The sequence below is a fragment of the Arachis duranensis genome, unplaced genomic scaffold (genome assembly GCF_000817695.3).
Source record: "Arachis duranensis cultivar V14167 unplaced genomic scaffold, aradu.V14167.gnm2.J7QH unplaced_Scaffold_54956, whole genome shotgun sequence".
Lineage (NCBI taxonomy): Eukaryota > Viridiplantae > Streptophyta > Magnoliopsida > Fabales > Fabaceae > Arachis > Arachis duranensis.
The window spans coordinates 42482-63939 of record NW_026264954.1 but is presented as its reverse complement, the minus strand read 5'-3'; the positions used below and the strand labels follow the sequence as shown (position 1 = coordinate 63939).

The window sequence follows — 21458 nt, the reverse complement described above, 5'->3', positions numbered from 1 at the left end:
TAAGCTCAACTGGTCTCTTTGTTGCTGAAAATAGTGAGAAACTCTTATCTAGAGTCATTAAAGCTAAATACCAGAATAGGAATAGGGTTGCAACCTCTTTTTGCCTGGAAAAGCATGGACAGGGGACTCTATGCTAGCAGTGTACAATGGAACATAGGTAGTTCCATATCCCTCTCCCTCTGGTTTGGGGACCCTTAGATCCCTTATCTTTGGTCCTCTTTCACTCGTTTTTTTGCAATTATAAAGAAGATAAGAAAAAAAGTTCTTTCTTTATAGAAATATCATATAGTGGTGGTGGTAAGATTCTTAGTGGAATTCCTTTTATAGCTCAACGAAATCTCATAATTACTTTCTAGAGAGAGTCTAACTTCGCCGGAATTGGGTTTGTGTTGAGTGTATAGTTCACCCGCTATAGTGACTTCATACGACCAGCGGATAAGCCCCCTCCCTGTACTACCTTCTTACTCGATTTCTCTACAAGACCTTCTTTCACCTACATTGGAAACTCTGACTAGAACCTGCCCCCACCCGGGACGAAGACCATAGCTGCTCTATTTTACACGCTTAACGAAGAAGGAATGTGCACTCTATATTTACCCCCTTTCACTGGGACTACTGGCGACAGACATACTGAAAATGTCCCCCTTTATACTCTATTTCCATATCCTCCTACCAGTGGCTATTTATCACGGCCGGTTCATCAAATCGAAAAAGGGCACGGCGGCTAGGCTATAAGTTAGCGGTTAGCTATGCTATAAGGGCTGCTCGCCTTTATATGGCAATGGAGCTAAGTAAGAAAAATGCTTAGGGTAGAGTTATTTCCCTCCCCCCCTCCTTAATCTAGCATTGACATTTTTATTACCTTACTATGTTTGTTTAAAAGGAGACCAGACCGACAGCCCACCACTGGAACTTGCTTTGCTCTCGCTCGGCTCACTCCCGCCTGTCTTCTTCCACCTGTAGTAAACTTTAAGAAAAATCCTTCAGTTCACTACTGGTGGAACCTCACTGACCTTATCGGGCAGTTACTCTAAGCTGGGGCCTCCGCCAGCTTAACTTTACACCCCAGAACGCTATTTTTTGACACTTCGGCCCGTGCCTACTAGTGTCAGCCCTCCCTGTAGACTTTTTTCTCTCCCGAATAAGGATTCGAAGACCCAACTCGCTTAGGGAGATATACCTTATCCCCTTCATCCTTCTCTATCTGGATCTTCATCTTCCTTTTTAAGGATGAATTTAAGCAGCAGAAGAACGAGAATTTGAATAAAGAGGCTAGCTATCCAAAGGCTCATATCCACAGAAGAATCATGTAAAAATAAGCGATTTAGAACATATAATGCAGGGAAGAAAACGCCCCGAAGTGTGGTCTTTGATTCTGAAAGAACGGAATAGATTGTTTGGTCTTTTATTTTACTTAGTAGCCATAATAAGATGAACAAGCAAAGAATGGCAACGAGAAAGCAGATTGTTATTTTGGGGAAGGTCTCGCCTTCTTTTCTAAGAATGAAACCCAAAAAAACATTCGAGATTATATAAACCCACAATCCTAATGTTTCTCCCCGTTCTGTCTTACTGAGACACATGAAGTGAACACATCCTGCCCCCGCGGCGGATAATAGAATCACTAAAAGTAAATTAATATAGCGGAAAACTCCTGAATAAAATATATAGAAACTCGGAAGAAGGAAGAGGAGAATGAAAGAGAAGAAGACCCACATAGGAAGTTGGTTGTTTTCCTTCTTCTCTCTATAATTGAAGCCAAACAGGAATATGAGTTCTAGTACTAAGGCAATCTCCCATAGGACCATTTCCGGTGACATGAAAAAGCGACTTGTCAAAATCGTCAAAAAGAATATATAAAATTCCATGGAGATCTCCTCCGAGATAAAAAAAGAAGAAAAGAAAAAGGAACAACAGACGCAAATCACCACTAAAATGGCTATGTCCGGTTAATGCAAGAACTAAACATAAAGGACCAAGATCTCCTATGAAATAGAAAAGATCATTCATACATAGCATAGAGGAATATCTCCGAGCTCTGAATAGCCCAGAGAACCCTTTGAAAAGCCCGGGTGTCCCGGGTTCCCAATCGGGAAATCTCATTCAGATAAGTGCGGTATGTGCGCAGGGAGAGCGCGCGCTTTTTATGATAAAAGACTAAACACCTAATATTATCCCGGTTCATTAAAATACTATAGGGGGAAAAGCCTAGATGAACCAATGCGGCTTCTATCCGTCTTTCAACCAAGCTTTGCACTCGGACAGTTTCCGAGATTCTCTTGAGGCTTGGAAATTCCCCTAAAGTATAAAGTAGGAACTTTTTTTTAAGTTCTCTTTCTCTTTGTACGTCTGGCTGGAGAGGCTCGTCCAATACTGGAATGACAGGTGGTTCGGGGTGAAGTTCTGGGGCCCCCAGAGGTGCTTCCGGAATCTGCACAACGGGCGGTGAAGGCGGACCCTCCGCACCGACCACTCCATCGCATGCTGCGAAAACTAGAAAGTCTCCGATGGATTGGGATAGCCAAAGTAAAAAAAGAACTAATTGGAGAATCTGACATAAAAATTGGAAATCTAAACAAAATTTACCGAAAGAAAAGGTCCAACTATTGGAAGCAAAGGGAAAAGGAACACCGAGTGGGATCAAAGAAACTAGCAGACTGATCACTAAAGAGATAAGAATAGGTGCAAATTCTGACATGACCACAACCCACTTGGTTCTTTCGCTCCTTGCTCGCGGAGCGGCATACCGAAAAAAGAAAGGGTAGTACCAATGAAGCCTACCATTAATGACTAGTTGAACATCAGGAACGGAACAGAGAACAAAGAAAAAGGAATTGTCCCGAGGGGCACTACTCCTTCTTCTCCTTCATCGTCGAAGGTCCTTTGTTCTTCGCTTTGAAAGAGACCGACTATAGATCTCTTTCTCTCACGCTATTTTATATGAGGTACACAAGAGTACTTCGCGCCACAACCATCTCTTTTTTATAAGTTCTACGGACCGATGCCTGCTGCTTCATCTGGGAGAAAAGAATCATAGATATGCCGGTCATTAGAAGGAAGAACCGCCATAAAAAGATTCCTCGTGTATCATCTGTAGCAAAACTATGAACGGAAGCTAGCAATCCGGACCGTATTGAAAAGGTTCCTGAGACACAGCATGGAAGAGTCACAATATTAAGAACCGAGATCCAAGAATGAAGAAGGGGTAGAATTACGGAATGAATACGAGCTGTGGCTAATACCCAAGGCATAAAAGAAGCATTTTCTACGGGATCCCGAAACCACCAGCCACCCCGACCTAATTCATGATGAGCCCACCAACTTCCTGGCATGATGCCCACGGTTAAAAACCACCGACATGTCAAGATCCAAATTCGAATCAGTTTCTGGTCCTGGTCAGATACCACTGTGTTCGCGCCGGCGCTCCAACAAAGAGGCGAAGTAGTGGTATCTTTCTGTTCATTACGAATGACACGCTTCGCCTGCTCCCTCCCCGTGCCCACTAGCGCTCCTGTCCAGAGCGAAGAGAAGGCGAAAAAGCGCCGCCAAAGCAGCATGAGCAGGCTTCTATTGCTACGCAACAAAAGAGCTGGATAGCATTTTGCGACCACATGTTTGAATTTGTTGTTAAAAAGATCCCTTGTTATACGGGATCCGACGCATCCAGCGGAGCGAAGCAGCGTTCCCTTCTTTTCGGCGGCATCCTTCCGCATTGGCGGCGAGTGGAGTGCCACAATCCCGTTCATCATTTTTGATCTACATAATCCAAATGCCATAGCACTGGCGACGTCTCCGGCATAAATGCAAGGAGGATGTATAGCTGATATAGGATCTTGTGGAACAGGATTTGATTCTGCAAGCGGTTCGGTACGAACGAAGAAATTTCGAACAAAAGGATCGGAACTCGCTGATAGGAAAGGAGAGAAAAACAAAGCAATGCCAAGAGCTCCGTCAATCCGCTGTTCATCGATAGACGAAGCTCTCTCTTTATCATCTCGCGCCAGATGCAACAAAGGATGAGTCCTTCTTTTTCCTTCTCGCGAACCACGGGAGCGCCTAGCACCTAGAGGAGCAAAGCTCAATTTCCTTTCAGGGTAAAGCGGCGCATAAAAAAGGGCTGGCCCGTCAAACGTCCGGTTCCTTCGCGAACGAAGTTCAGAATCAACAAGGGTTCGTAGAACGAAGGGAGTGTACAACTGGGGCGCAGCCCCACTTTTTTGTTCGTAACGAGGGAGAGATAGAATGGAGTTCTTCACGAAGTTCGAGACAAAGTAATAAAAAACTTCTCTATGGCCTCCTCGTTTTGAGACATTATGGCTTTGGGGTCGACCCCGGTAACAAAGAAGGAATCCATAAAAACGTGGGATCCGACACCATGATAAAATACTACCCTCATGATTAGACCATGTCCCTGAGATTTGATAAAAGAAAGGTGCATTAGCGGTTAATACGTTGTAATTTGATAAGTTATTAGGAATATGACGGAACGAAAGACCAAGGAAAGAAAGAAGAATGCACCAAAATGCAGGTGCTGCACCAAACGCTGGTGGTTCTTTCTTGTTGTAAGTGAATGCAACGAAAAGACCCGGAAATAACGAATAATGAAACAATTCATATATTATTGACATTTCGTGCTGTGTGTGCTTATTCAAAAAAAATTCTGCTTTGTTATTCCCATCATCCGGTAACCACAGGATGATCCACAAGAAAGGTGGCAGGATTCGAACCTATGGCCGGCCCGCCCCTGACCCTATGATTTTAGGGGGGTCCTTCTGGTTATGCCATTACCAATCGCGGGTAACCCCCGGGCCGCTAGTGGTTTAAGAAAGGCCCTGACCTAATAAGATAAAAACGATTATCCTTATGACCAAACAGCGATAGTTTCACGATCCCGACCAGCAACTTGTTGGGAGTAGGGGCATCCAAGCTTGCCCAACCTAGACATTGTAACTGAAAGTCCTGCCTACTTGTAGGCTTAGGGTAGTCCTCGAATTCTTCTTTTACTGGCTTGGGAAAGACCCGTAGGCTATGGATCCCACTAATGGAATGGGACTATAACCATACTTCCATGGTCTAGGTTCAAGGACAATAAAGATTGAGGCTTGGAGTATCTAAGGCTTCATGGACCCCATTTTTAGGTTAAGGACGGACTCGCTAGTGTCCCAAGGATTGACCGGTGACACTACTAACTGAATTGCCCTACCTAATATATGTATTTTTCCACAGGACTGAATCCATAGAAACCTTGGCTTAGTGCCATTACTGTAAGCGGCGGATGATTGGTATGCAGGATCGGTTGCTACGGGTTTCACATTCATGTGAATCAAGAGATTGGCTTGAATTGAAAGGCTTTCCAACTAGCCATTGTACCTGAGCGAGAAGTCCTTTTTTACACGAGATCCATAGATAGGAACATAGTAAAGAAAGGCAGAGACCATAAACTAATAGTAGGATCTGTTGCTGGTTCACGAAATGAAACTGACAATCTAAACTTACTTTACATCTTGGAGTAAGAACCTATAGCGGGTAGTGGAAATGGCTTAGTTTTCTATCTCTATCTCCTTCCTTACTCATTAGCTTATGGATTAGAGAGATTAGCTGGCTAGTTGCTTGGCGGACTCAAGACTTCTACTAAAGGTAAGCCGGGTCAAGCTGCTAGTTCAAAAACCTTGAATTGTGCTTTCTTAACTTCCGAATTCAAATTCGTATAAAAGTCGATGGATGCGGCGTGGTTACCATAGCTCATGCATTTTTTGGAATCTCTGGAAAAGAGTTTTGGGGTTTCGGCTACTAAAAAAAGGCTCCACTCTACCCAGCTTTTATCCCCTAGTTGCATTTCTCTCCCGGTTATTTAGTAATAAGCCCTATTTTTTCTAGTAAGGGGAAAGGTTTTTTCTAATTCTAAAGGTCACAAAGAAAGGTTCCTGGACTCTGCGATAGTCCTTATTCCTGATAGCCAGTGATTCACAGGCGAAGATAATATGAGTGCGTGGAAAGTGAATCAAAGGCGGGATTAGTAAATTCTTAGGCTTTCCGGTCCCTTCCAAATGGTTTTCTTCCGGACTTGATAGTAAGTAATGACTGCTTGCTTTCTTGCTGGTCTTTCATCAGTTGCATCCGACACAGCTGAGGAGAAGGAAATCCCTGACTTACTTAAATTTACTGCTGCATATCCCACTGCTGTAAAGGCTTTCAAAGACTTTCCTTTCTAAATACCCGGTAAATAGGAGTCTAAACCATTCTTTTCTGTCTCAATCACAGCTGGACTCTAACTAAATAAATACTTACAAGTTTTCTACTGAAAGGGCGTCTCAGTGTATATAGACAGAGGAATCTTAGGCTTTTCTGTATCAGGACTTTGTTCATGGGGGGGCTAGTATCAAGATCAAAGTCTTAACTGTCCTAGCTAGCCTACTCACTAAGAGTGGCATTTCATACCGAGCTTGAGACTGAATCTTAGTCAGTCGCTGACTGGATGGGGACTCAATAGACAGAAGAATCCATAAAGGAAGGCCTTTCAACACTATCTAAATAGGAATCGGAAACTTCTGACTGGCCCCTGGGATTGAGAATGACTTAGAGGCTGCTAGCTTTGCCTTCTCATTCAGCCTTTATGTTCTTTAAGGTTGAGGTCTAGGTTTATTGGTAGTTTGGAGTTTTTCTTTGTGGGACCTATAGTCTTGATAGTTAAGCTTTGATCTTTCTGCTATAGGCCTAATCTGGTCAGAATGTGGAGGTAGGATCAGCCATAAGAAGGCAGAAAAGGCTGTAACTAAGGATGAAAAACTAAACTATAGAGTTTCCCCAGGAATGTAAAGTATGAAAGAAAGCCCTTCCTTTCTTAGAAAGATCACAAGTTAGCTTCTTCTAAGTCTTTTTCAAGCCCCTGTTTCATCTTCAAAGGAGAGGGCAGCCTGGTAAACGAAGTCAGACTCTTTATCTTTTTCAGAAGGAAGAAAGTCTGAATTGATGTTTCTGGCCTTGACTTCTTCTATATATTTGAGATTTGGGTAGTAGGCACTACGAACTCGAAAGAGCAGCTATACAGCATCCGTCATCTAAGTCCTTCTAAGCTCTTAATGCGCTAGGCCAGAAAGTCAGAATAGAAGCTTCCTCTTTCTTATTTCTGTTGTGTTACCAGCCCGACCGAGGAAGCCGGAGGTAAGTCATTCTCTTGCTGTTGCTAAGACTAGCCTTATGGTTCAATCCCTTCCGAGATCGGGGACTCCAGACCTAAATAAGCCTATTATTTAGCCTACGTGGGAAGCAACTTCGTAGTAAATGCTGTTTAAGGGGTAACACTAAATCAAGCGGCTGCTTAGGCTAATACGCCGCCGTACAGGAGTTCATTCTAGTTTCATACCTGCATTCGACTTAAAAAGAGATATAGAATGCGTTGCCAGACCTAATTAAAGTCTTTATTAACTTCCCGAAGCCTAAGTAAGATGAAGTAGGCGCAAAGATCATAAGATGATCTTGCTGTTGATTCCTTTCTTTGCTCTCTGGAGTTATATTGGACTTACGCAAGCCGGTAGAGGTACTATAGATCAAAGCAACCGTAAATCAATCCTCCAATCACCCTGAGCTGAAGATCTACTGATCCCGGGAACTTCTGCCGTGGAAGGGATTCAGCAACATTAGCTTCTAACTGAGCCGTAGTCCAGTATTGAAGTAGAAACCCTGTTATTAACCTCCCTTGGAAGCAATGCCTATCTACTTTCCCCTGCTGCTAGCATCCAGCTTCAGATCTTTAGGCTTTTCCCCTCACCACTTGCCACTTGGCGTTTTCTTTGCCAACATGTCCTGTAGGTTCACATGGGTAACCAAAGACTAAGAAGGATATACTGGAAGTTTCCTAGCATCCCGATGTTTTGCTGATAACTCAGTCTCTGAAAGAAGCGCGCCCCTGAATACCTCATTCAACCGTGCACCAAGCTCAAACCAAGCCATCAACTAATCCGAACTCGAAAGACTGCTCTGTAGCTGCTGAACGTAGCCAACAAGTAGGACAAGTCTCAACTAGCCCACAAGAAGGTAGCCAACAACATAGATTTTGCACGGCAAAGCATCTTGCCATCCGAAACCAAGATGAAGCCCAAATTGTCTCTGAGTGCGGTCCGCTGCCGTCCCATTCTTGAGGGCTCATTCCCTATCAAACTTGTACTTATCTTATATTTCTAATTGAACAAAAGCGAGGAGCGAGCCAAAGCCTGAGATTGTATGAGTCCCGCTAGTTCCAATAAGACTTCATTCCGTAGTTCCTAATATCTGGAAATCTGGGGTTACTTGGATGAAAGAGATTTGAGACAGAGAAAAAGGAAAACCTTAATAAACTATTGGAATGAATTGGACTTAGATGAGGTTTCTTACAGGTCTGTCAGTTAACTCTGTGTCCTTAGATTAGGTGGAACTTCTTGATGTCAGTATCCTGAGATAGGCTTTCTTACAGGGAACTGTTTGGACTTAGTTCAGGTTTGAGAGAGAGTATAAAGCGCTGAAGCTACTACCTAATTCAACTTCTTCTTATAGGGATATGCACAAAGAAACTCTTAGAACAGTCTGTCCTTGTATTAGGTTTAGGGCAGTGAACTTGTTGACCTGACATTGAAGACAGAGATGAGGGACAGATTAAAGAAGGAAAAACCTTCTGTATTGTCTGTGCAGTAAGGTAAGTACAGTATGGTAAGTAAGTCAATGCGGGTAAGGTCAATCTCCGCTAGTCAGTGTATAGAGCTTTTTTCTCCTAGGAAATATCTAAGAATATGGCTAAGAATAGAATCTCACAGTCTTAAGTCTAGGTAAACCAGTATGCGCATGCCTGTCTATTGGTAGGTAAACAGTCTAGCTAGTAATAGTAAGAGGTCTTATCGGGCTTAGTAAGTAAACTATGCCTGGCCCAACATGTAAACTTTCTTTCAGTAGGGCTAGTAGGACTAATTACTACCACGTAACCCCTGCCTACGATTGGTCTTTACTGAAAGAGAGAATAAAGACCTTTTCCTCCTCTAGCATTCCCCCTAAGCTATGCCTCATAACTACCTTCCCGCGAATGAAGAGTAAAGAATGGCTATTTCTCACGAACGATATCAGACTATTTCCTTCTTTGCTGCATCGGTAAGTCAATGGAACTCTCTCCCGGGGAAACTACTATTTCGAAGGAGTTAACTCCTGACTTCGGATTTATCGGATTTAGAGGAGCTCAATCTCCGGTTTTAGTGCTTTCCTGAATTCTGGAACTCAGTCCTCGTTCCCAGGGAAAAGGATAAGAGATTCTTAGGGATTACTGGCTTTTTTTTTCCTTAGTTACTGCCTCGCCTACAGGATCTTCTTCTGGTAGGGATTCCCCACCAGGTCTTGAATGAGAATACAAGGTCATATACGGATCAGCCTAGGTCAGATCAAACTGAATTTCCTAGCTTTTCAGATGCAGGACTGGGCTTTTACGGCCTTTCATCATAAGTAGCGATCATCTTTTCTTATATGTCATTTCATTCATTCTGAGGGGGAGGTCGGAATCCCCCGGAAAGATCTATTCTGACAGGACGTCTAAGTCTATCTTAGGAATTCTCGCCTGCTCCGGTAAGAAAGGATGACTTTCTTTCGCCCCGGATTTCTTTCTCGTTAAAGTTATGGTTGTTCTTTCTTCCTTTCTGCCTGACTGGACTTCTCAGATGCATGCAGACCTGTAAATAGAAAAGATTCCAGTAGGGCTGGTATTCTAATCAAAATAGAAAGACGAATTTCATATCAGTAAAGTGAAAGTCCGGCTTTCCTCCTTAGGGATCACACTTCTGGTAATTCAACGGCTCCCTTTAGGAAGTTCTGTGAAGGAAGAATAAGAGAATCCATGGCTTTTTTCCCCAGGCTTCTTGGAGGTTTGAAGTTAGACTTCTCTCCTGCTGCTATGGCAACGGCAATCTAACTACACTAAACTCCGGGGACTCTTAACTCCATAGAACTCTTAATCCATGGCATAGAAGGGCAGGGCGATGTCAAACTCAATATTAGGATATAGCTGTTAGCACCTGCTGAATAGAATCCGGCTTTCAGAGCCTACTTACTTGCCTACCTTTTAGCAGTAAGGTCTTTCAAAGACTTCGGCCTTTAGAATTGCTTACCTGAGTTGTCTTATATGGCATTGTCTCCGGATTCAAACCTCTTAACTCTCCTCTATTCTTTGGCGAGTGATCTTAGCCATCCGAACGCATTAATCTGACTTCCCTGCCCCTCAATGATAAGCTTTCTGAATCAAGGAAGGTTAGAAAGTCAATCTGAGCTAAGGAGATAGCAACAATTGGTCTTCTTCACCCCTCATAGGAAGAAGGGGCTTATCATCTCTCTTCTAAGACATTCTCAATCTATCCGTCTCAGCTCAAACATTCTTTCTTTGCCCGTTGCTTAATAGAATTAATGCTTTCAAGATTGGAATCCCTGGCTTTCGCCAACTCTTTCTAGTGTGTATACGGCAACTTTGCTAAAGAAGTAGCATAAGCCTTATTATATGCCGGGGTAAGATATCATAAAAATAGGATAACCACCTTCTCTGTCTGTCTTCGCCTCGGTCTGATCAGAGTAAGATCATCTTATGTATGATATTTCGGATACAGCTATCTCAGCTTTTCCTACCATCGATGAGTCCAACCCTTCTCTTTGATGTTAGTAGACCTGTTGCATTTCCTAACTCAATAGAAAACGAAATCGGATGCTTGATAGTCATAAGGTCTTCCTTACTACAGAAGGAGAAGCATCTTTTATATTATATTATATATAATTGCGTGCTTTCATACCATCTCTTGAAGCTGGGAACGGGCTGATACGATTCGAAGACCAAGTCAGAGACTACTGGACGTCTCGCAGAGCGACTCTCAACGAGGACTTTGAGACTTTTTGAAAAAAATGTGTGTGTGTTTTTTTTAATCCAAGTTTGACTCTGATTAGATCCTTAGCGCTTGCGCTAAGTAAGCCCTCCAAGGCCTTATGTAATGTAAAAAACCGAGGAAAATAACGTAAAGTAGAAACGAACAATACGGTACGATCGCTATATCTTTTCTTTTTCTTTCTCTCTCCTCTATAGAAAGAGGGGATTATACGTGGCGTGGTATACCTGATCGTTTGGTCAACGAGACGTACGTAAGTCGGCATAGCTCCATTTAGAATATAAAATTCTTTTCTTTTACTTAGCCCGCCTCTCCCATGACTTTCCGGACCAACCCGGATCTGCCCTCGATCCGCATTTTGGGAGCAGAGCATGCAAAATCGAGCAATGAATCTTATAAAAATTTCCTCGGGTCTCTATATATAAATCTATAAAAATGAAAAGCCCGGGTAGAAGCACAAGCAAAAGGAGAGAGGAAAAGTAGAAAAAGGAAGGGGGGAGGAGACTCGCCTCAATACTTCCCACTGGACGAGAGGCGCACCTAACCCACCTACCCACTCATCAATCACGGTGTTCAGCTGACTTGTACTGATAGACCCCTATAGTATTGGAATTAGGCGCCCATCTTTTTACTGTTGTTAACTAATCTCTTCAATGTTCGATTCTACTCTATGTTAGAACATTTCTGTGAATGCTATTCTGATCTAAGTGGTCCTATTCTGTGTCCCGTGCTAGGAAGCATTATTCCTATTTTCATTCCAAATTCAAGAATACGACCGATACGATTGATTGGTCTGTGTGCCTCTCTTATTACTTTTTTGTATTCCCCTGTTCCTCGGATACAATTCGATCCTTCTACGGCCAAATCTCAATTTGTGGAAAGCCTTCGATGGCTTCCTTATGAAAACATCAATTTTTATTTGGGTATAGACGGTCTCTCTTTTTTCTTCGTGATATTGACCACATTTCTGATCCCTATTTGTATTTTAGTGGGTTGGTCTGGTATGAGAAGTTATGGTAAAGAGTATATTACAGCATCTCTAATTCGTGAATTTCTAATGATCGCCGTGTTCCGCATGCTGGATCCTCTACTATTCTATGTTCTTCCCGAAAGCGTGCTAATCCCTATGTTGTGCGGAGCTGAGCATCTTCTTTTCGCTGGGATAAAGCTTTTCCTCTGCAGGGGCCTTGTGCAGTAAACCCCCTACGGGCGGTCGTCCGTCGTAAAGTAGTCCCCGCGAAGCTTTCGGGAAGAGGGGTAGTCTTGTGCGTAAGCATAGCATTTCTGGTCGAACCCGCCCAACCCAACTAAGACGAACCGAACCCGACAGACACATCTTTTTCCTTTTGGGAGGGTACTCCGAGTAGTGGTTACCTCGTAGGACCTCGACCCGCCTACTCGGGTCTTGTATGGATATGCAGGAAGGGGAGCTCCTAGGTGTGTGTAGGGGTTGTGTTTGTTCGCGAGAATGGATTCCTCGTCAAGTCAGTTTGGGGGGTGTGGACACACTTGCGCGAATTCGGGTAACGGCTACAAGGGAGAAATCGAAAGGAAACTGTACCCAACCAGGGATGGACGTAAACTCGTAAGCTACCGAGGGTAGGGATAATCGTCCAGGTCTTATTGTGAAAAAAAAGCCGCCCCGCCACAGCGGGCGGGTTGGTTCCTCTGTCGTCGCCGGGGAGCTCTTGGTGAGGAGACCTTAGGAGAAGTTGCTAAAACAAACGGGAGGAAACCGCTCACATCACAGTAGTAGTAGCGTAAAGCCGTAAGTCGGGGGGCGGCCATAAAATAAATAAATAAAGGCTATTTCACGTCTCTCTAGATATCTAGAGAGAGAGATCCACTGCGTGAGCAACCCGCATAATAATAACAGGGCGTTACATGTGCTCTACAGGCCGCACTCCATCTTTCTTCCCAACGAGCCCTTTTTTTGATTTGGAAGACGGGCGTTGCGTTCGGTTCGAAGGGCATGGTTTTCAGTATGTCTCCAGATAGGGCCCCCACTAGTCCGGCTAGCTAGTGAGCGGTTCTTTCGGGCGAGAAGTGGGCCGGGCCCCTCTTCAATACAAAATGCGGGCCCGCAACGCAAGCTGCATTGTTCGCCGCCACCCGAGAAGCAAAAGATTCGAGAGTCCAGGCTTAATATACATGCATAGATAGTGGTCTAATGACAAGGGCCGACGACGGAAGCTCGGGGCGGAGCCGTATGATGCGGAAGTCTCACGTACGGTTCCCTGAGAAGGGAGTGGCTACCTACTGGAGCTTCGACCAACCACCACCGCTAAATTCCGCTTTGGGGCCACCCCTTACTCTACCATTATTATAGGGGTATGGGGCTCGAGACAAAGAAAGATCAAGGCAGCATATCAGTTTTTCCTTTATACTTTACTTGGATCTGTTTTTATGCTATTAGCTATTCTGTTGATTCTTTTCCAAACAGGGACCGCCGATTTACAAATATCATTAACCACAGAATTTAGTGAGCGGCGCCAAATCTTTCTATGGATTGCTTCTTTCGCCGCTTTCGCCGTCAAAGTGCCTATGGTACCAGTTCATATTTGGTTACCCGAAGCTCATGTAGAGGCGCCTACGGCAGGATCCGTCATCTTGGCAGGAATTCCTTCAAAATTGGGAACCCACGGGTTTTTAAGATTTTCAATACCCATGTTTCCCGAAGCAACACTTTGTTCCACTCCTTTCATTTATACTCCAAGCGCGATTGCTATAATATATACTTCCTTGACCACTTCAAGACAGATCGATCTTAAGAAGATCATTGCTTACTCCTCAGTAGCCCATATGAATCTGGTGACTATTGGTATGTTTAGTCGGGCGGCGGCCGTTAGGTCACCTATTTTTAGTTATGGACACACAAGACAAGGCCAAAACATGTGTGCCGGGCGTGCGACCCATCAACCTACTAGCAATGGGGGAGAAAACATAGCATGTCGCAACAAAAGCTTGATTCAAGGCGTCAGCAAAACATTGCCGTCTGTTTCAAAAACTTCAGCCCCTTAGCGCCCCGGGACGGGAGTGGGGGACACCCTACGCGCAGGCAACAGCAGCACCGGCTCTACGAAGTCAGAATCGAATCTTTGTGTTGGCTTTCCCAATTCATTCGTGAATAAGAATTCAAGGGCTAGAAGCGAGCGCTTCTAGCTGCTTCGCCTGCTTCTTATTATTTGAAGCTATGTTGGCGTGGCGGAAATGAACGAAAAGCGAGATGAACGTGCTATTTTCAAATCGATTGATAGATAGATAGCCTGATCCGTTCTGATAGATCGAAAGAAATAGATAAAGCGAGATGAACGTGCTATTTTCAAATCGATTGATAGATAGATAGCCTGATCCGTTCTGATAGATCGAAAGAAATAGAGGGAATCCATCAATAAAATAAAAATAATAAGGGGAAATCTCCTATTTCTATCTATTGATAAGAAAACTTTTCTTGATCCATCTGAAAGATATCTGATGGAGTCTACATCGCATCGTACGTAGAGCGCCCAAGCTTTAGGCCAGCTCAGTTCTCCTATCCATCGGTCCAATGCACTGGGCTCATCTCATGGATGGAGGGCAAAGAAAAAATGTAGTTGTGTTGTTGCTGTTCGCCGCCTCGACGCATTCCCTTCTCTCCCCGGCATCGTCCCACACAGAAAGAAAGAGCGCAGAGCCCCGGCCCGACCTGTAGTGTAGGTCCTATAACGTAAAGCGAGGAGTTGAGCCTGAACTGGCGAACCGAAGTCACTTTCGGAACCATACTTCCTACAGCTAACACGTGTCCAGCAGGAACGCGCAGCGCAACATAACGTAAGCTGCTATACCGAATCCCCCGCAGGCCATCGGGGACCGAGTGGTAAGGCCATGATCCGCAGGGGAACGGATCACTCATTCTTCCATTGGGGACAGGTGCACGAACGACAACTCCAAACGTCACACATCCGTCGCCTACTTACCGTTTAGGTGGCACCAGCGAGATCCAGCTAAGGTAAGGAACTTCGTGTCGCGGCTGCCCCACTCCGCCGCGGTCTCATGAACTGAACTTCGTTGCCTTCCCGCGCGCGAAGCGAATGGGCGCTGTGCTGTGGATCAGTTTCGGGGCGGGGGCGAAGAGAGACCACAAGAATGATTCATTTGGATCGACGAGCTTTTTCAGCCCCAAAACTAAGAATCAATGGAATGTATGTCTATCCATGAACATCCATTCTATCTGTATATCTAGGGGATCTCTCTAGACATATCAAATTGTTTTATGGCACGATATGATCGCCTAGCCGTAGCCGCATATTGAGCGCTGCAGATATGCGGGATTTCAGTTGGATCAGATCAAAAGCTTTGCCAGAAGCAAGACGAGGAAGCAGACGTATAAGCGGTAGCTTCCCTCGACCTACTAAACATAAATACAACAGTCGCGACCTACTTTGATTCAAAACTAAAGAAAGAAAGGCGAAGGGTTTGGCAACAAGCAAACGGCTTTCTATCATAGTAGCAAGGGTTGGGTTCCAAACCTTAACCACTTAAGTTAAGTACCAAAGGCTGCTTTCGGTTGGTAAATAAGGGGGCTGTTCACTACAAGCCATCAGCGCTGTCTTAGATTGAACGTCGACTTATCTTATTGCCGTTCAATCTCTAAGGCGGGTTTACGCTGAGAACGGAAGAGTGTTCGTGTCAAAAGGTGAACAACGCCAACGCTTCTAGAGTTCGCAGCTTTTCCCAGGCCGGAGAAGGGCTTATACTGCTCGCCTTTGTTTGATATGTTCATTCAGTACCAATACAAACTAAAACTACACCAAAGTGGAAAGGCCCCTATAGAAGCTAGAAGTAACCTCTAGTAGTCTAGTAGTCGGCCTAACCAAAGCAAAGCGTCACGACAACAGAAAATTACCCTTCTGAATGGAATCTAAAGTAGGGGGCTTAGCCGCCCGCCTACCAATCAAAGAGGCTGAGAGTAAGCGTAAGCTCTTCGAGCTTCCCTTCATTCGCTTCGCGGGAGCCGCACAACACATAGCTGGCTTTCAGAGGGCCCATACTACCTGCCTAACCCCTCGCTCCGAGGGACCGTAGATCGGAACGTTATAAACCACCCCATTCATCTAAAAGAGAGGGGAAGGGGCCTATGTATTTGCATGACTCCTGCGGATTTTACCCTATCTACACCCGGAGCCAATCTCCTATCGGTCCTGCCACCACGCCGCAGAACGGGAGCTCGTGTGGAACCTTTTATTTCTGGCGTAACAGCGGTGGGACGTAAAAAAAGATTACGGTCGCGTAACATAAGGGCCAGAGGTACGGTAAACTCGGCCAAAATATGACACCCGAAGGGAGGGCCCGGCGCGCACAATCCTATCCTCGTCCGAGTTTACCCCTTGCACTTCGGACAGCCGTCCATAGCATCATAAGGAGGACCTCCCTCTCGGGGTAAAAAAATGGTACGGTACATAGGAGGCTGGTCCTTTCTCAACGTGGTGTATAGCACGAAAAACCTTTCGATGCAAGACAAGATAGGGCCGTTCACATTTAAGAAGATAATCAACCCTTTCTTCTCTTCTTTCTCTTTCTCGAGGGGGAAAGAGAAAAAGGTTCTTATGGAGGGGGAGGGGGAACTTTCCGGCGCTTTTTTCAAATCCTCCACAGCATCCAGGATCACAAGTGGAACGCTAAGCAGGGGGGAGGGGAAAGGCTTGGGCTGGGCCTACCTATCCCGATAGGACCTCATAAAGGAACGGGAGCAGTTGAGAGGTTCCATATTGCCGAGCCGAAGGGCAGCACTCCTGTACGTGATCGTAGTATGTCACGTCGTCTCGTCCCCGCTGCATTGAAAAGTACCTATGCACTATCTCCGGTTCACTGATAAGGAAGATAGAGTTAGTTGGGGCGGGGGTCTACGATGTGATACTCAAGTAAGTATGACCCGGGGGGATAAATGCTAACTCTGGTTAGAAAGCAGGAACCATTATGTAAATCATTTCGGGGGTTTACAGATCAGATCTCTTATACTACCATCGATCGACAGAGCGGAACGACCAGAAAAAAAGTGAAGTTAGAAAGCCGTATGATAGGCGGTAACTATCTTGTACGGTTCGGGGGGTAATCGGCGTACTCCGATCAGTGGGGGGGGAATCTTTGGCTCTATCGAACATACAGGGAATTGGAGGTAGCATTCCACCGATGTTAAGTCATGGACTGGTTCCTTCAGCCCTTTTTCTATGTGTTGGTGTTCTATATGACCGACATAAGACTCGACTCGTTAGATATTACGGAGGTTTAGTGAGCACCATGCCGAATCTCTCTACCATTTCCTTCTCTTCCACTTTGGCCAATATGAGTTCACCTGGTACTAGCAGCTTTATCGGGGAATTTCCCATCTCAGTAGGAGCTTTCCAAAGAAATAGCTTAGTAGCCACATTAGCAGCGCTTGGGATGATTTTAGGCGCGGCGTATTCCCTTTGGCTATATAATCGTGTGGTTTCTGGAAATTTAAAACCCGATTTCCTAAATAAATTCTCCGATCCAAATGGCAGAGAAGTTTCCATATTTATACCTTTTCTTGTTGGAGGGGCGACCGTCCGTTGAACTACCAAAGAATAAAAGGTAAACCAATGTGATCATGACATTGTAGGTGCTTGCGATGGGGCGGATGCGACTTCCCTCAGTTGGTTTGGGTGGTATAGCCCGTTGCAGAAGTCCCCCTTTTTTTTATCAATTTCTTTAGTCTTTAGGGAGCAAAAGCTTGGCTTGACTAATAAAATAAGGCTCGCGCAGGGGCGCTCACGTTTTTTGGCTGAGCCGTATCTTGCTGGGTGGGACCGAGAGCAAGAAAGGAAGGGGGGCAACCATGCATGGTACTTCTCGACCGTGTCTCCGAGGGACAGTTGAACGAGCTACTCATGAATGCTGCCGGGTTGGATGAGCCAATAACTCGAACGCGTTCGGTCTGTTTTTTGAGCAAGAATCACAGCGTTACCTTACCTTCACCATGATACGGACTCCAAGTTCTTATGGCAGAGCGCGAGGAGATTTATCATCAATATGATGATGGGAGTGGAAACCAGAAGCACGACCGACCGGGGTCTTCGTGGTCCAAGATAAGAAAACCTTCAGTAACAGTAGTAACGTAAGCATGAGACTCTTTGGTAGTACCGGTGAACCAGATGGCCGCGGCGATGGAATCTGGGACGGAGGACTCGTAGTATCTCTCTAGATCAGGCAAAAGCGAAAGACCCCCTAACGTAATTCGAATGGGGGCTGACCGCTGAGCCCACTCTGGCCTCGCAGGGCGGGCCCCCGTGGTTTCGAGCTGGAGCTGCCATAGCTTATGGCTAGAGCAATGGGAGGGCCCCCGGCATAGAAAACAGTAAGGATAACGAGCGCTCCGCCCGCTTGGCGGGCGGCAGGAGCAGCGGGCAAGTGCTTGGTAGGCCAACAGCCCAGTGAACCGGGCGGGGCACTCGACGAAAGGGGGCACACTGAGCAAGTACGAGAAATTGGCCCCGCTCCGCTTTATTAAAAGCAAGGACCACTACGGGGGGTCAAACCAAGGACCTATGGAAGTCGGGGCTCGTCCCCGGTCAATATTGGATCAAACAATAGAGGGCCGTAGCACTGACCTATTTTTTTTTATTGATTCAATACAATAGGGGAAATCTCGTAAAGTTCCCTACCGAGACAACAGACACACTCTCAATGGATCCTCCGCACGCTGGGCATACCTCTTCTGTGCGTCTTTCTCGTGGCGGGAACAGAACAACAGGGAAAGACCTGCCCGTTGAATAGGGCTCGAGGGCGAGCTTTATTTAAGAGAGAATGGGGAGTGAATCGAAAGGCTTCCGTTTTCGTTCTTGGTTTTTTGGGGCTTTCGGGCTCCTCTCGATCTTATTCGTAGTTGGGAAGGGGGAAGGAGTCTAAATCAATGGACATTAATGAACCATCATTTGATCTTATTCGTAGTTGGGAAGGGGGAAGGAGTCTAAATCAATGGACATTAATGAACCATCATTGATGGACGTTGCACATGACACGATCAATTCGACTCAAGGTCCGGCGCTAATAAAAGTAGCTTACTCTCCTAGTAGCGAAGGAAAAAGGCAGGGCTTTATTCGTAGTAATAGTGGGCAGGTCTCATGAGATCTATGTCGGCCGTCGGAATCAAATGAAGGGGTCGAAGGACCATTCGATTCATTAAGGGGCATAGATCTAGGCCTCTTTGTTTGGTCAATCACCAAAAAAAAGGTTTGGAACTCTTGCCGTATTTCTGCATATCATTCTATATTCGGCCCGCCTCAAACAAAATGATAAAAAAGAAAGGATAGGACTCTTGATTCGAAGTCACTACGAAAGGGTCGGTCAATAGCATAGCTCTTTATTTCCCCGGTCTCCTTTCGAAGGAAAGGCCTTCGCATTCCTAATCCGGTAGGGGGCCGGACGGCTTAGTTTGCCCCAGCTTGGCTAATCGCATCCCCGCGCAACGACATTCTTTGTGCGCCCCTTACCGTTCTCGCTCAGTCTTTGCAACGGCTGGGGAGGCTGTCGTAGAAGCGAAGCCTATCGCCACGCCGACCATCAAGAGATTGGGCTGGGCCCCTTCTCAAAGATTTGATGGAATGGCCCAGCCCACCCAAGAACGCTTATGTAATATGGGAACTCATGGCTGGAAACAATCCTTATGGTTTTGATATCCGGTAGGGATAATCAGAATAAAAGTCCAGGTCGGTTGGTGAGCCTAGTGATAGGAGACTATCTAGCTTGGTTCGGAGAGCACTTGTTGGGTAAAAGATTTTTTTGTTGCTAAATGTTACGGCCTAAATGCTGAACTATTGACCCTACTTGTTCGGATGGGTGTTCACCCCAAAGTGTTCCCGGACCGCATGCATACATACGTAAGTAACTTAGTGCAACATGGCAAATTGAATTGAGAGGAATCAGCAAAGAAAAGAAAAACGGGTCAACTTATGTGTATTTTTGAGAGATTGTCCTCGGCTCGGGCTGAGGAGTGTCCGCATGAGTTCGTTGAGGTGTCTACACAGGTTCGAAGACGCTCTTTTATATTCTGTCGAGAGTTCGGATTGCTCCACCTAAGTAGAACGAAAAGAAGGAATTGGAAATTAAAAGGGGGAGCCAGATCGCTTCCGGTAGCTTGCTGACTCTCCTAGTAAGAAGAAAAGGCTCTTTGGCGAATTCTTTAGATCTGGGTAGAGTCTCGCTCAGTAAAGAGGGTTGTAAATTCTTAAGATCATGATAAAGTCCCCTTTACTTGATATTCTATTAGTAAAGCGCTAGCGCGCCCCCTTCCTTTACTTTAGAAGCCGTTGCTTGTTTGGGTCGAGCGTCTTCAAACCTCCTCTGATTCCGATAAATCGGTCAAGCGGGGGCTACCCTCGACTCACCTCTCTATCTATAAAAACCCCTCCCCGGAGGAGAGCGGAAGCTCCAGGATGAGAATGAATCCGGGAATCCAGGACATACTCATCCTGATCCACCATGGAATTTTCGGAATCTACAAAAACATTCTAGGAGAGGGCTCGTAATGATCTTCTCAAAGATCACAAGATGCTGAAGTGGCAGGCAGGATAGGGGGGGGACCTGTAGGTTTTTGTGAAAGGGATGCTCTTATCATGTTATTGCTGAAAAGAAAAAGAAAATTCCTCTATTTTTTTTATGTCGATTCATCCATACTTCCATTCTTTGTAGAGGGAGGCTAACTGCTTGCCGGCTGGGAGCTGTATGAGCGGTAACGTCCACGTACGGCTCCGTGAGAAGGGCGGTGGACAGAAATGGCCTTGTTGTACCTCACTCTCGTCTTCAATGGGGTCTGCTCTTTTTTTTTTGGGAGAGTATGCCAATATGATCTTAATGAGGTGCGGGGCTTTGCATCTGACATTCGTTGGGCTTCCCTCTTCGGGAGCCTGCGTCCCGGCGTTTTTGTGCATGCAATAAACCCCTCCGGCCGAAGACTAGTGGTAGGTGGTCCCGCAGAGCTTTCGGAGAAGGGTAGCCTAGTGTGTAAGCACAGCAATGAACCGCGGCGAACCCTCAGACGACCTATCTAAGATTAGGGGGGAGATCCTCAGTAGTGGTGACCCTTTCACTCTTCCTTCCACGGACTGATACATGTACCGAATGCTCATACGGGAAAGTTGACTCCTGGGTCTGGAACGAAGTCTCCGAAAAATCCTTTCTTTCTCGTCCACTCAGGGGGTGCGGACACACCAGCGCGGATTACAGGTGACGGTTACAAGAATGGCGGGGAAGTGAACAGTACCCGACGACATTCAGGGATGGATGTAGACCCATCGGGCAGGGATAATCATTCCGGTCCTGGGGGAGGTGGCGACCATTCTCAAGAACTGAGCGGAAGCCTTATGAGTCACTGAAACGACGGCGGAGGGCCTTGATCTATCAATAGAGGGAGCAAAAAACGGGCTTTGCTCCCCTTTACAATATGAAGAAAGAAATAAGGGTCGAAGTTTAGACCGCTTACAGTAGTTCTACCTATAGAAAAGATCATGAAAGAGGCGATCAGAATGGTACTCGAATCCATTTATGATCCCGAGTTTCCAGACACATCGCACTTCCGCTCGGGTC

The 21458-nt window shown here is 45.6% G+C and overlaps 4 protein-coding genes across 4 annotated transcripts in view; 3 read left to right on the top strand and 1 right to left on the bottom strand.

Moving 5' to 3' along the window:
* Positions 1-2347: 2347 nt before the first annotated feature.
* Positions 2348-3776, bottom strand: LOC127744523 (probable cytochrome c biosynthesis protein; the record flags this gene model as incomplete). The annotated part of the gene is made up of 3 exons (XM_052256643.1): positions 3227-3776; positions 3000-3145; positions 2348-2551 (listed from the first exon to the last, which is right to left on the bottom strand). Coding segments are annotated over exons 1-3 (900 nt in total), but the record flags the coding sequence as incomplete, so codon positions are not given.
* A 25-nt stretch (positions 3777-3801) lies between these two features.
* LOC110277291 (uncharacterized) lies at positions 3802-4020 on the top strand. Its single transcript, XM_052256642.1, has one exon. It carries the CDS (start codon positions 3802-3804, stop codon positions 4018-4020), a length of 219 nt encoding a protein of 72 aa, XP_052112602.1.
* A 6759-nt stretch (positions 4021-10779) lies between these two features.
* Positions 10780-20672, top strand: LOC127744524 (NADH-ubiquinone oxidoreductase chain 4). The gene is made up of 4 exons (XM_052256644.1): positions 10780-12008; positions 13196-13800; positions 17011-17433; positions 19701-20672. The coding sequence occupies exons 1-4, from the start codon at positions 11548-11550 to the stop codon at positions 19787-19789; spliced, it is 1578 nt and encodes a 525-aa protein (XP_052112604.1). The 5' UTR covers positions 10780-11547; the 3' UTR covers positions 19790-20672.
* A 140-nt stretch (positions 20673-20812) lies between these two features.
* The window catches only part of LOC107472332 (uncharacterized), a 2554-nt gene continuing 1908 nt past the window's right edge, over positions 20813-21458 (top strand). The window contains exon 1 of the mRNA XM_021134459.2: positions 20813-21458. This exon is cut by the window's right edge and continues 1908 nt beyond it. Within this exon, the coding sequence (XP_020990118.1) occupies positions 21380-21458 (79 nt within the window). The 5' untranslated portion in view covers positions 20813-21379.

What these genes read in the sequence shown, in the direction of transcription:
- LOC110277291 (XM_052256642.1), top strand. Translation starts at nt 3,802, where the DNA reads ATGCAAGGAGGATGTATAGCTGATATAGGATCTTGTGGAACAGGATTT.
- LOC127744524 (XM_052256644.1), top strand. Translation starts at nt 11,548, where the DNA reads ATGTTAGAACATTTCTGTGAATGCTATTCTGATCTAAGTGGTCCTATT. An exon ending in AGCGTGCTAATCCCTATGTT is followed by an intron (nt 12,009 to 13,195) that starts GTGCGGAGCTGA and finishes CCCTTACTCTAC; the next exon opens with CATTATTATAGGGGTATGGG. An exon ending in GCGTGCGACCCATCAACCTA is followed by an intron (nt 13,801 to 17,010) that starts CTAGCAATGGGG and finishes CTTTGGCTCTAT; the next exon opens with CGAACATACAGGGAATTGGA.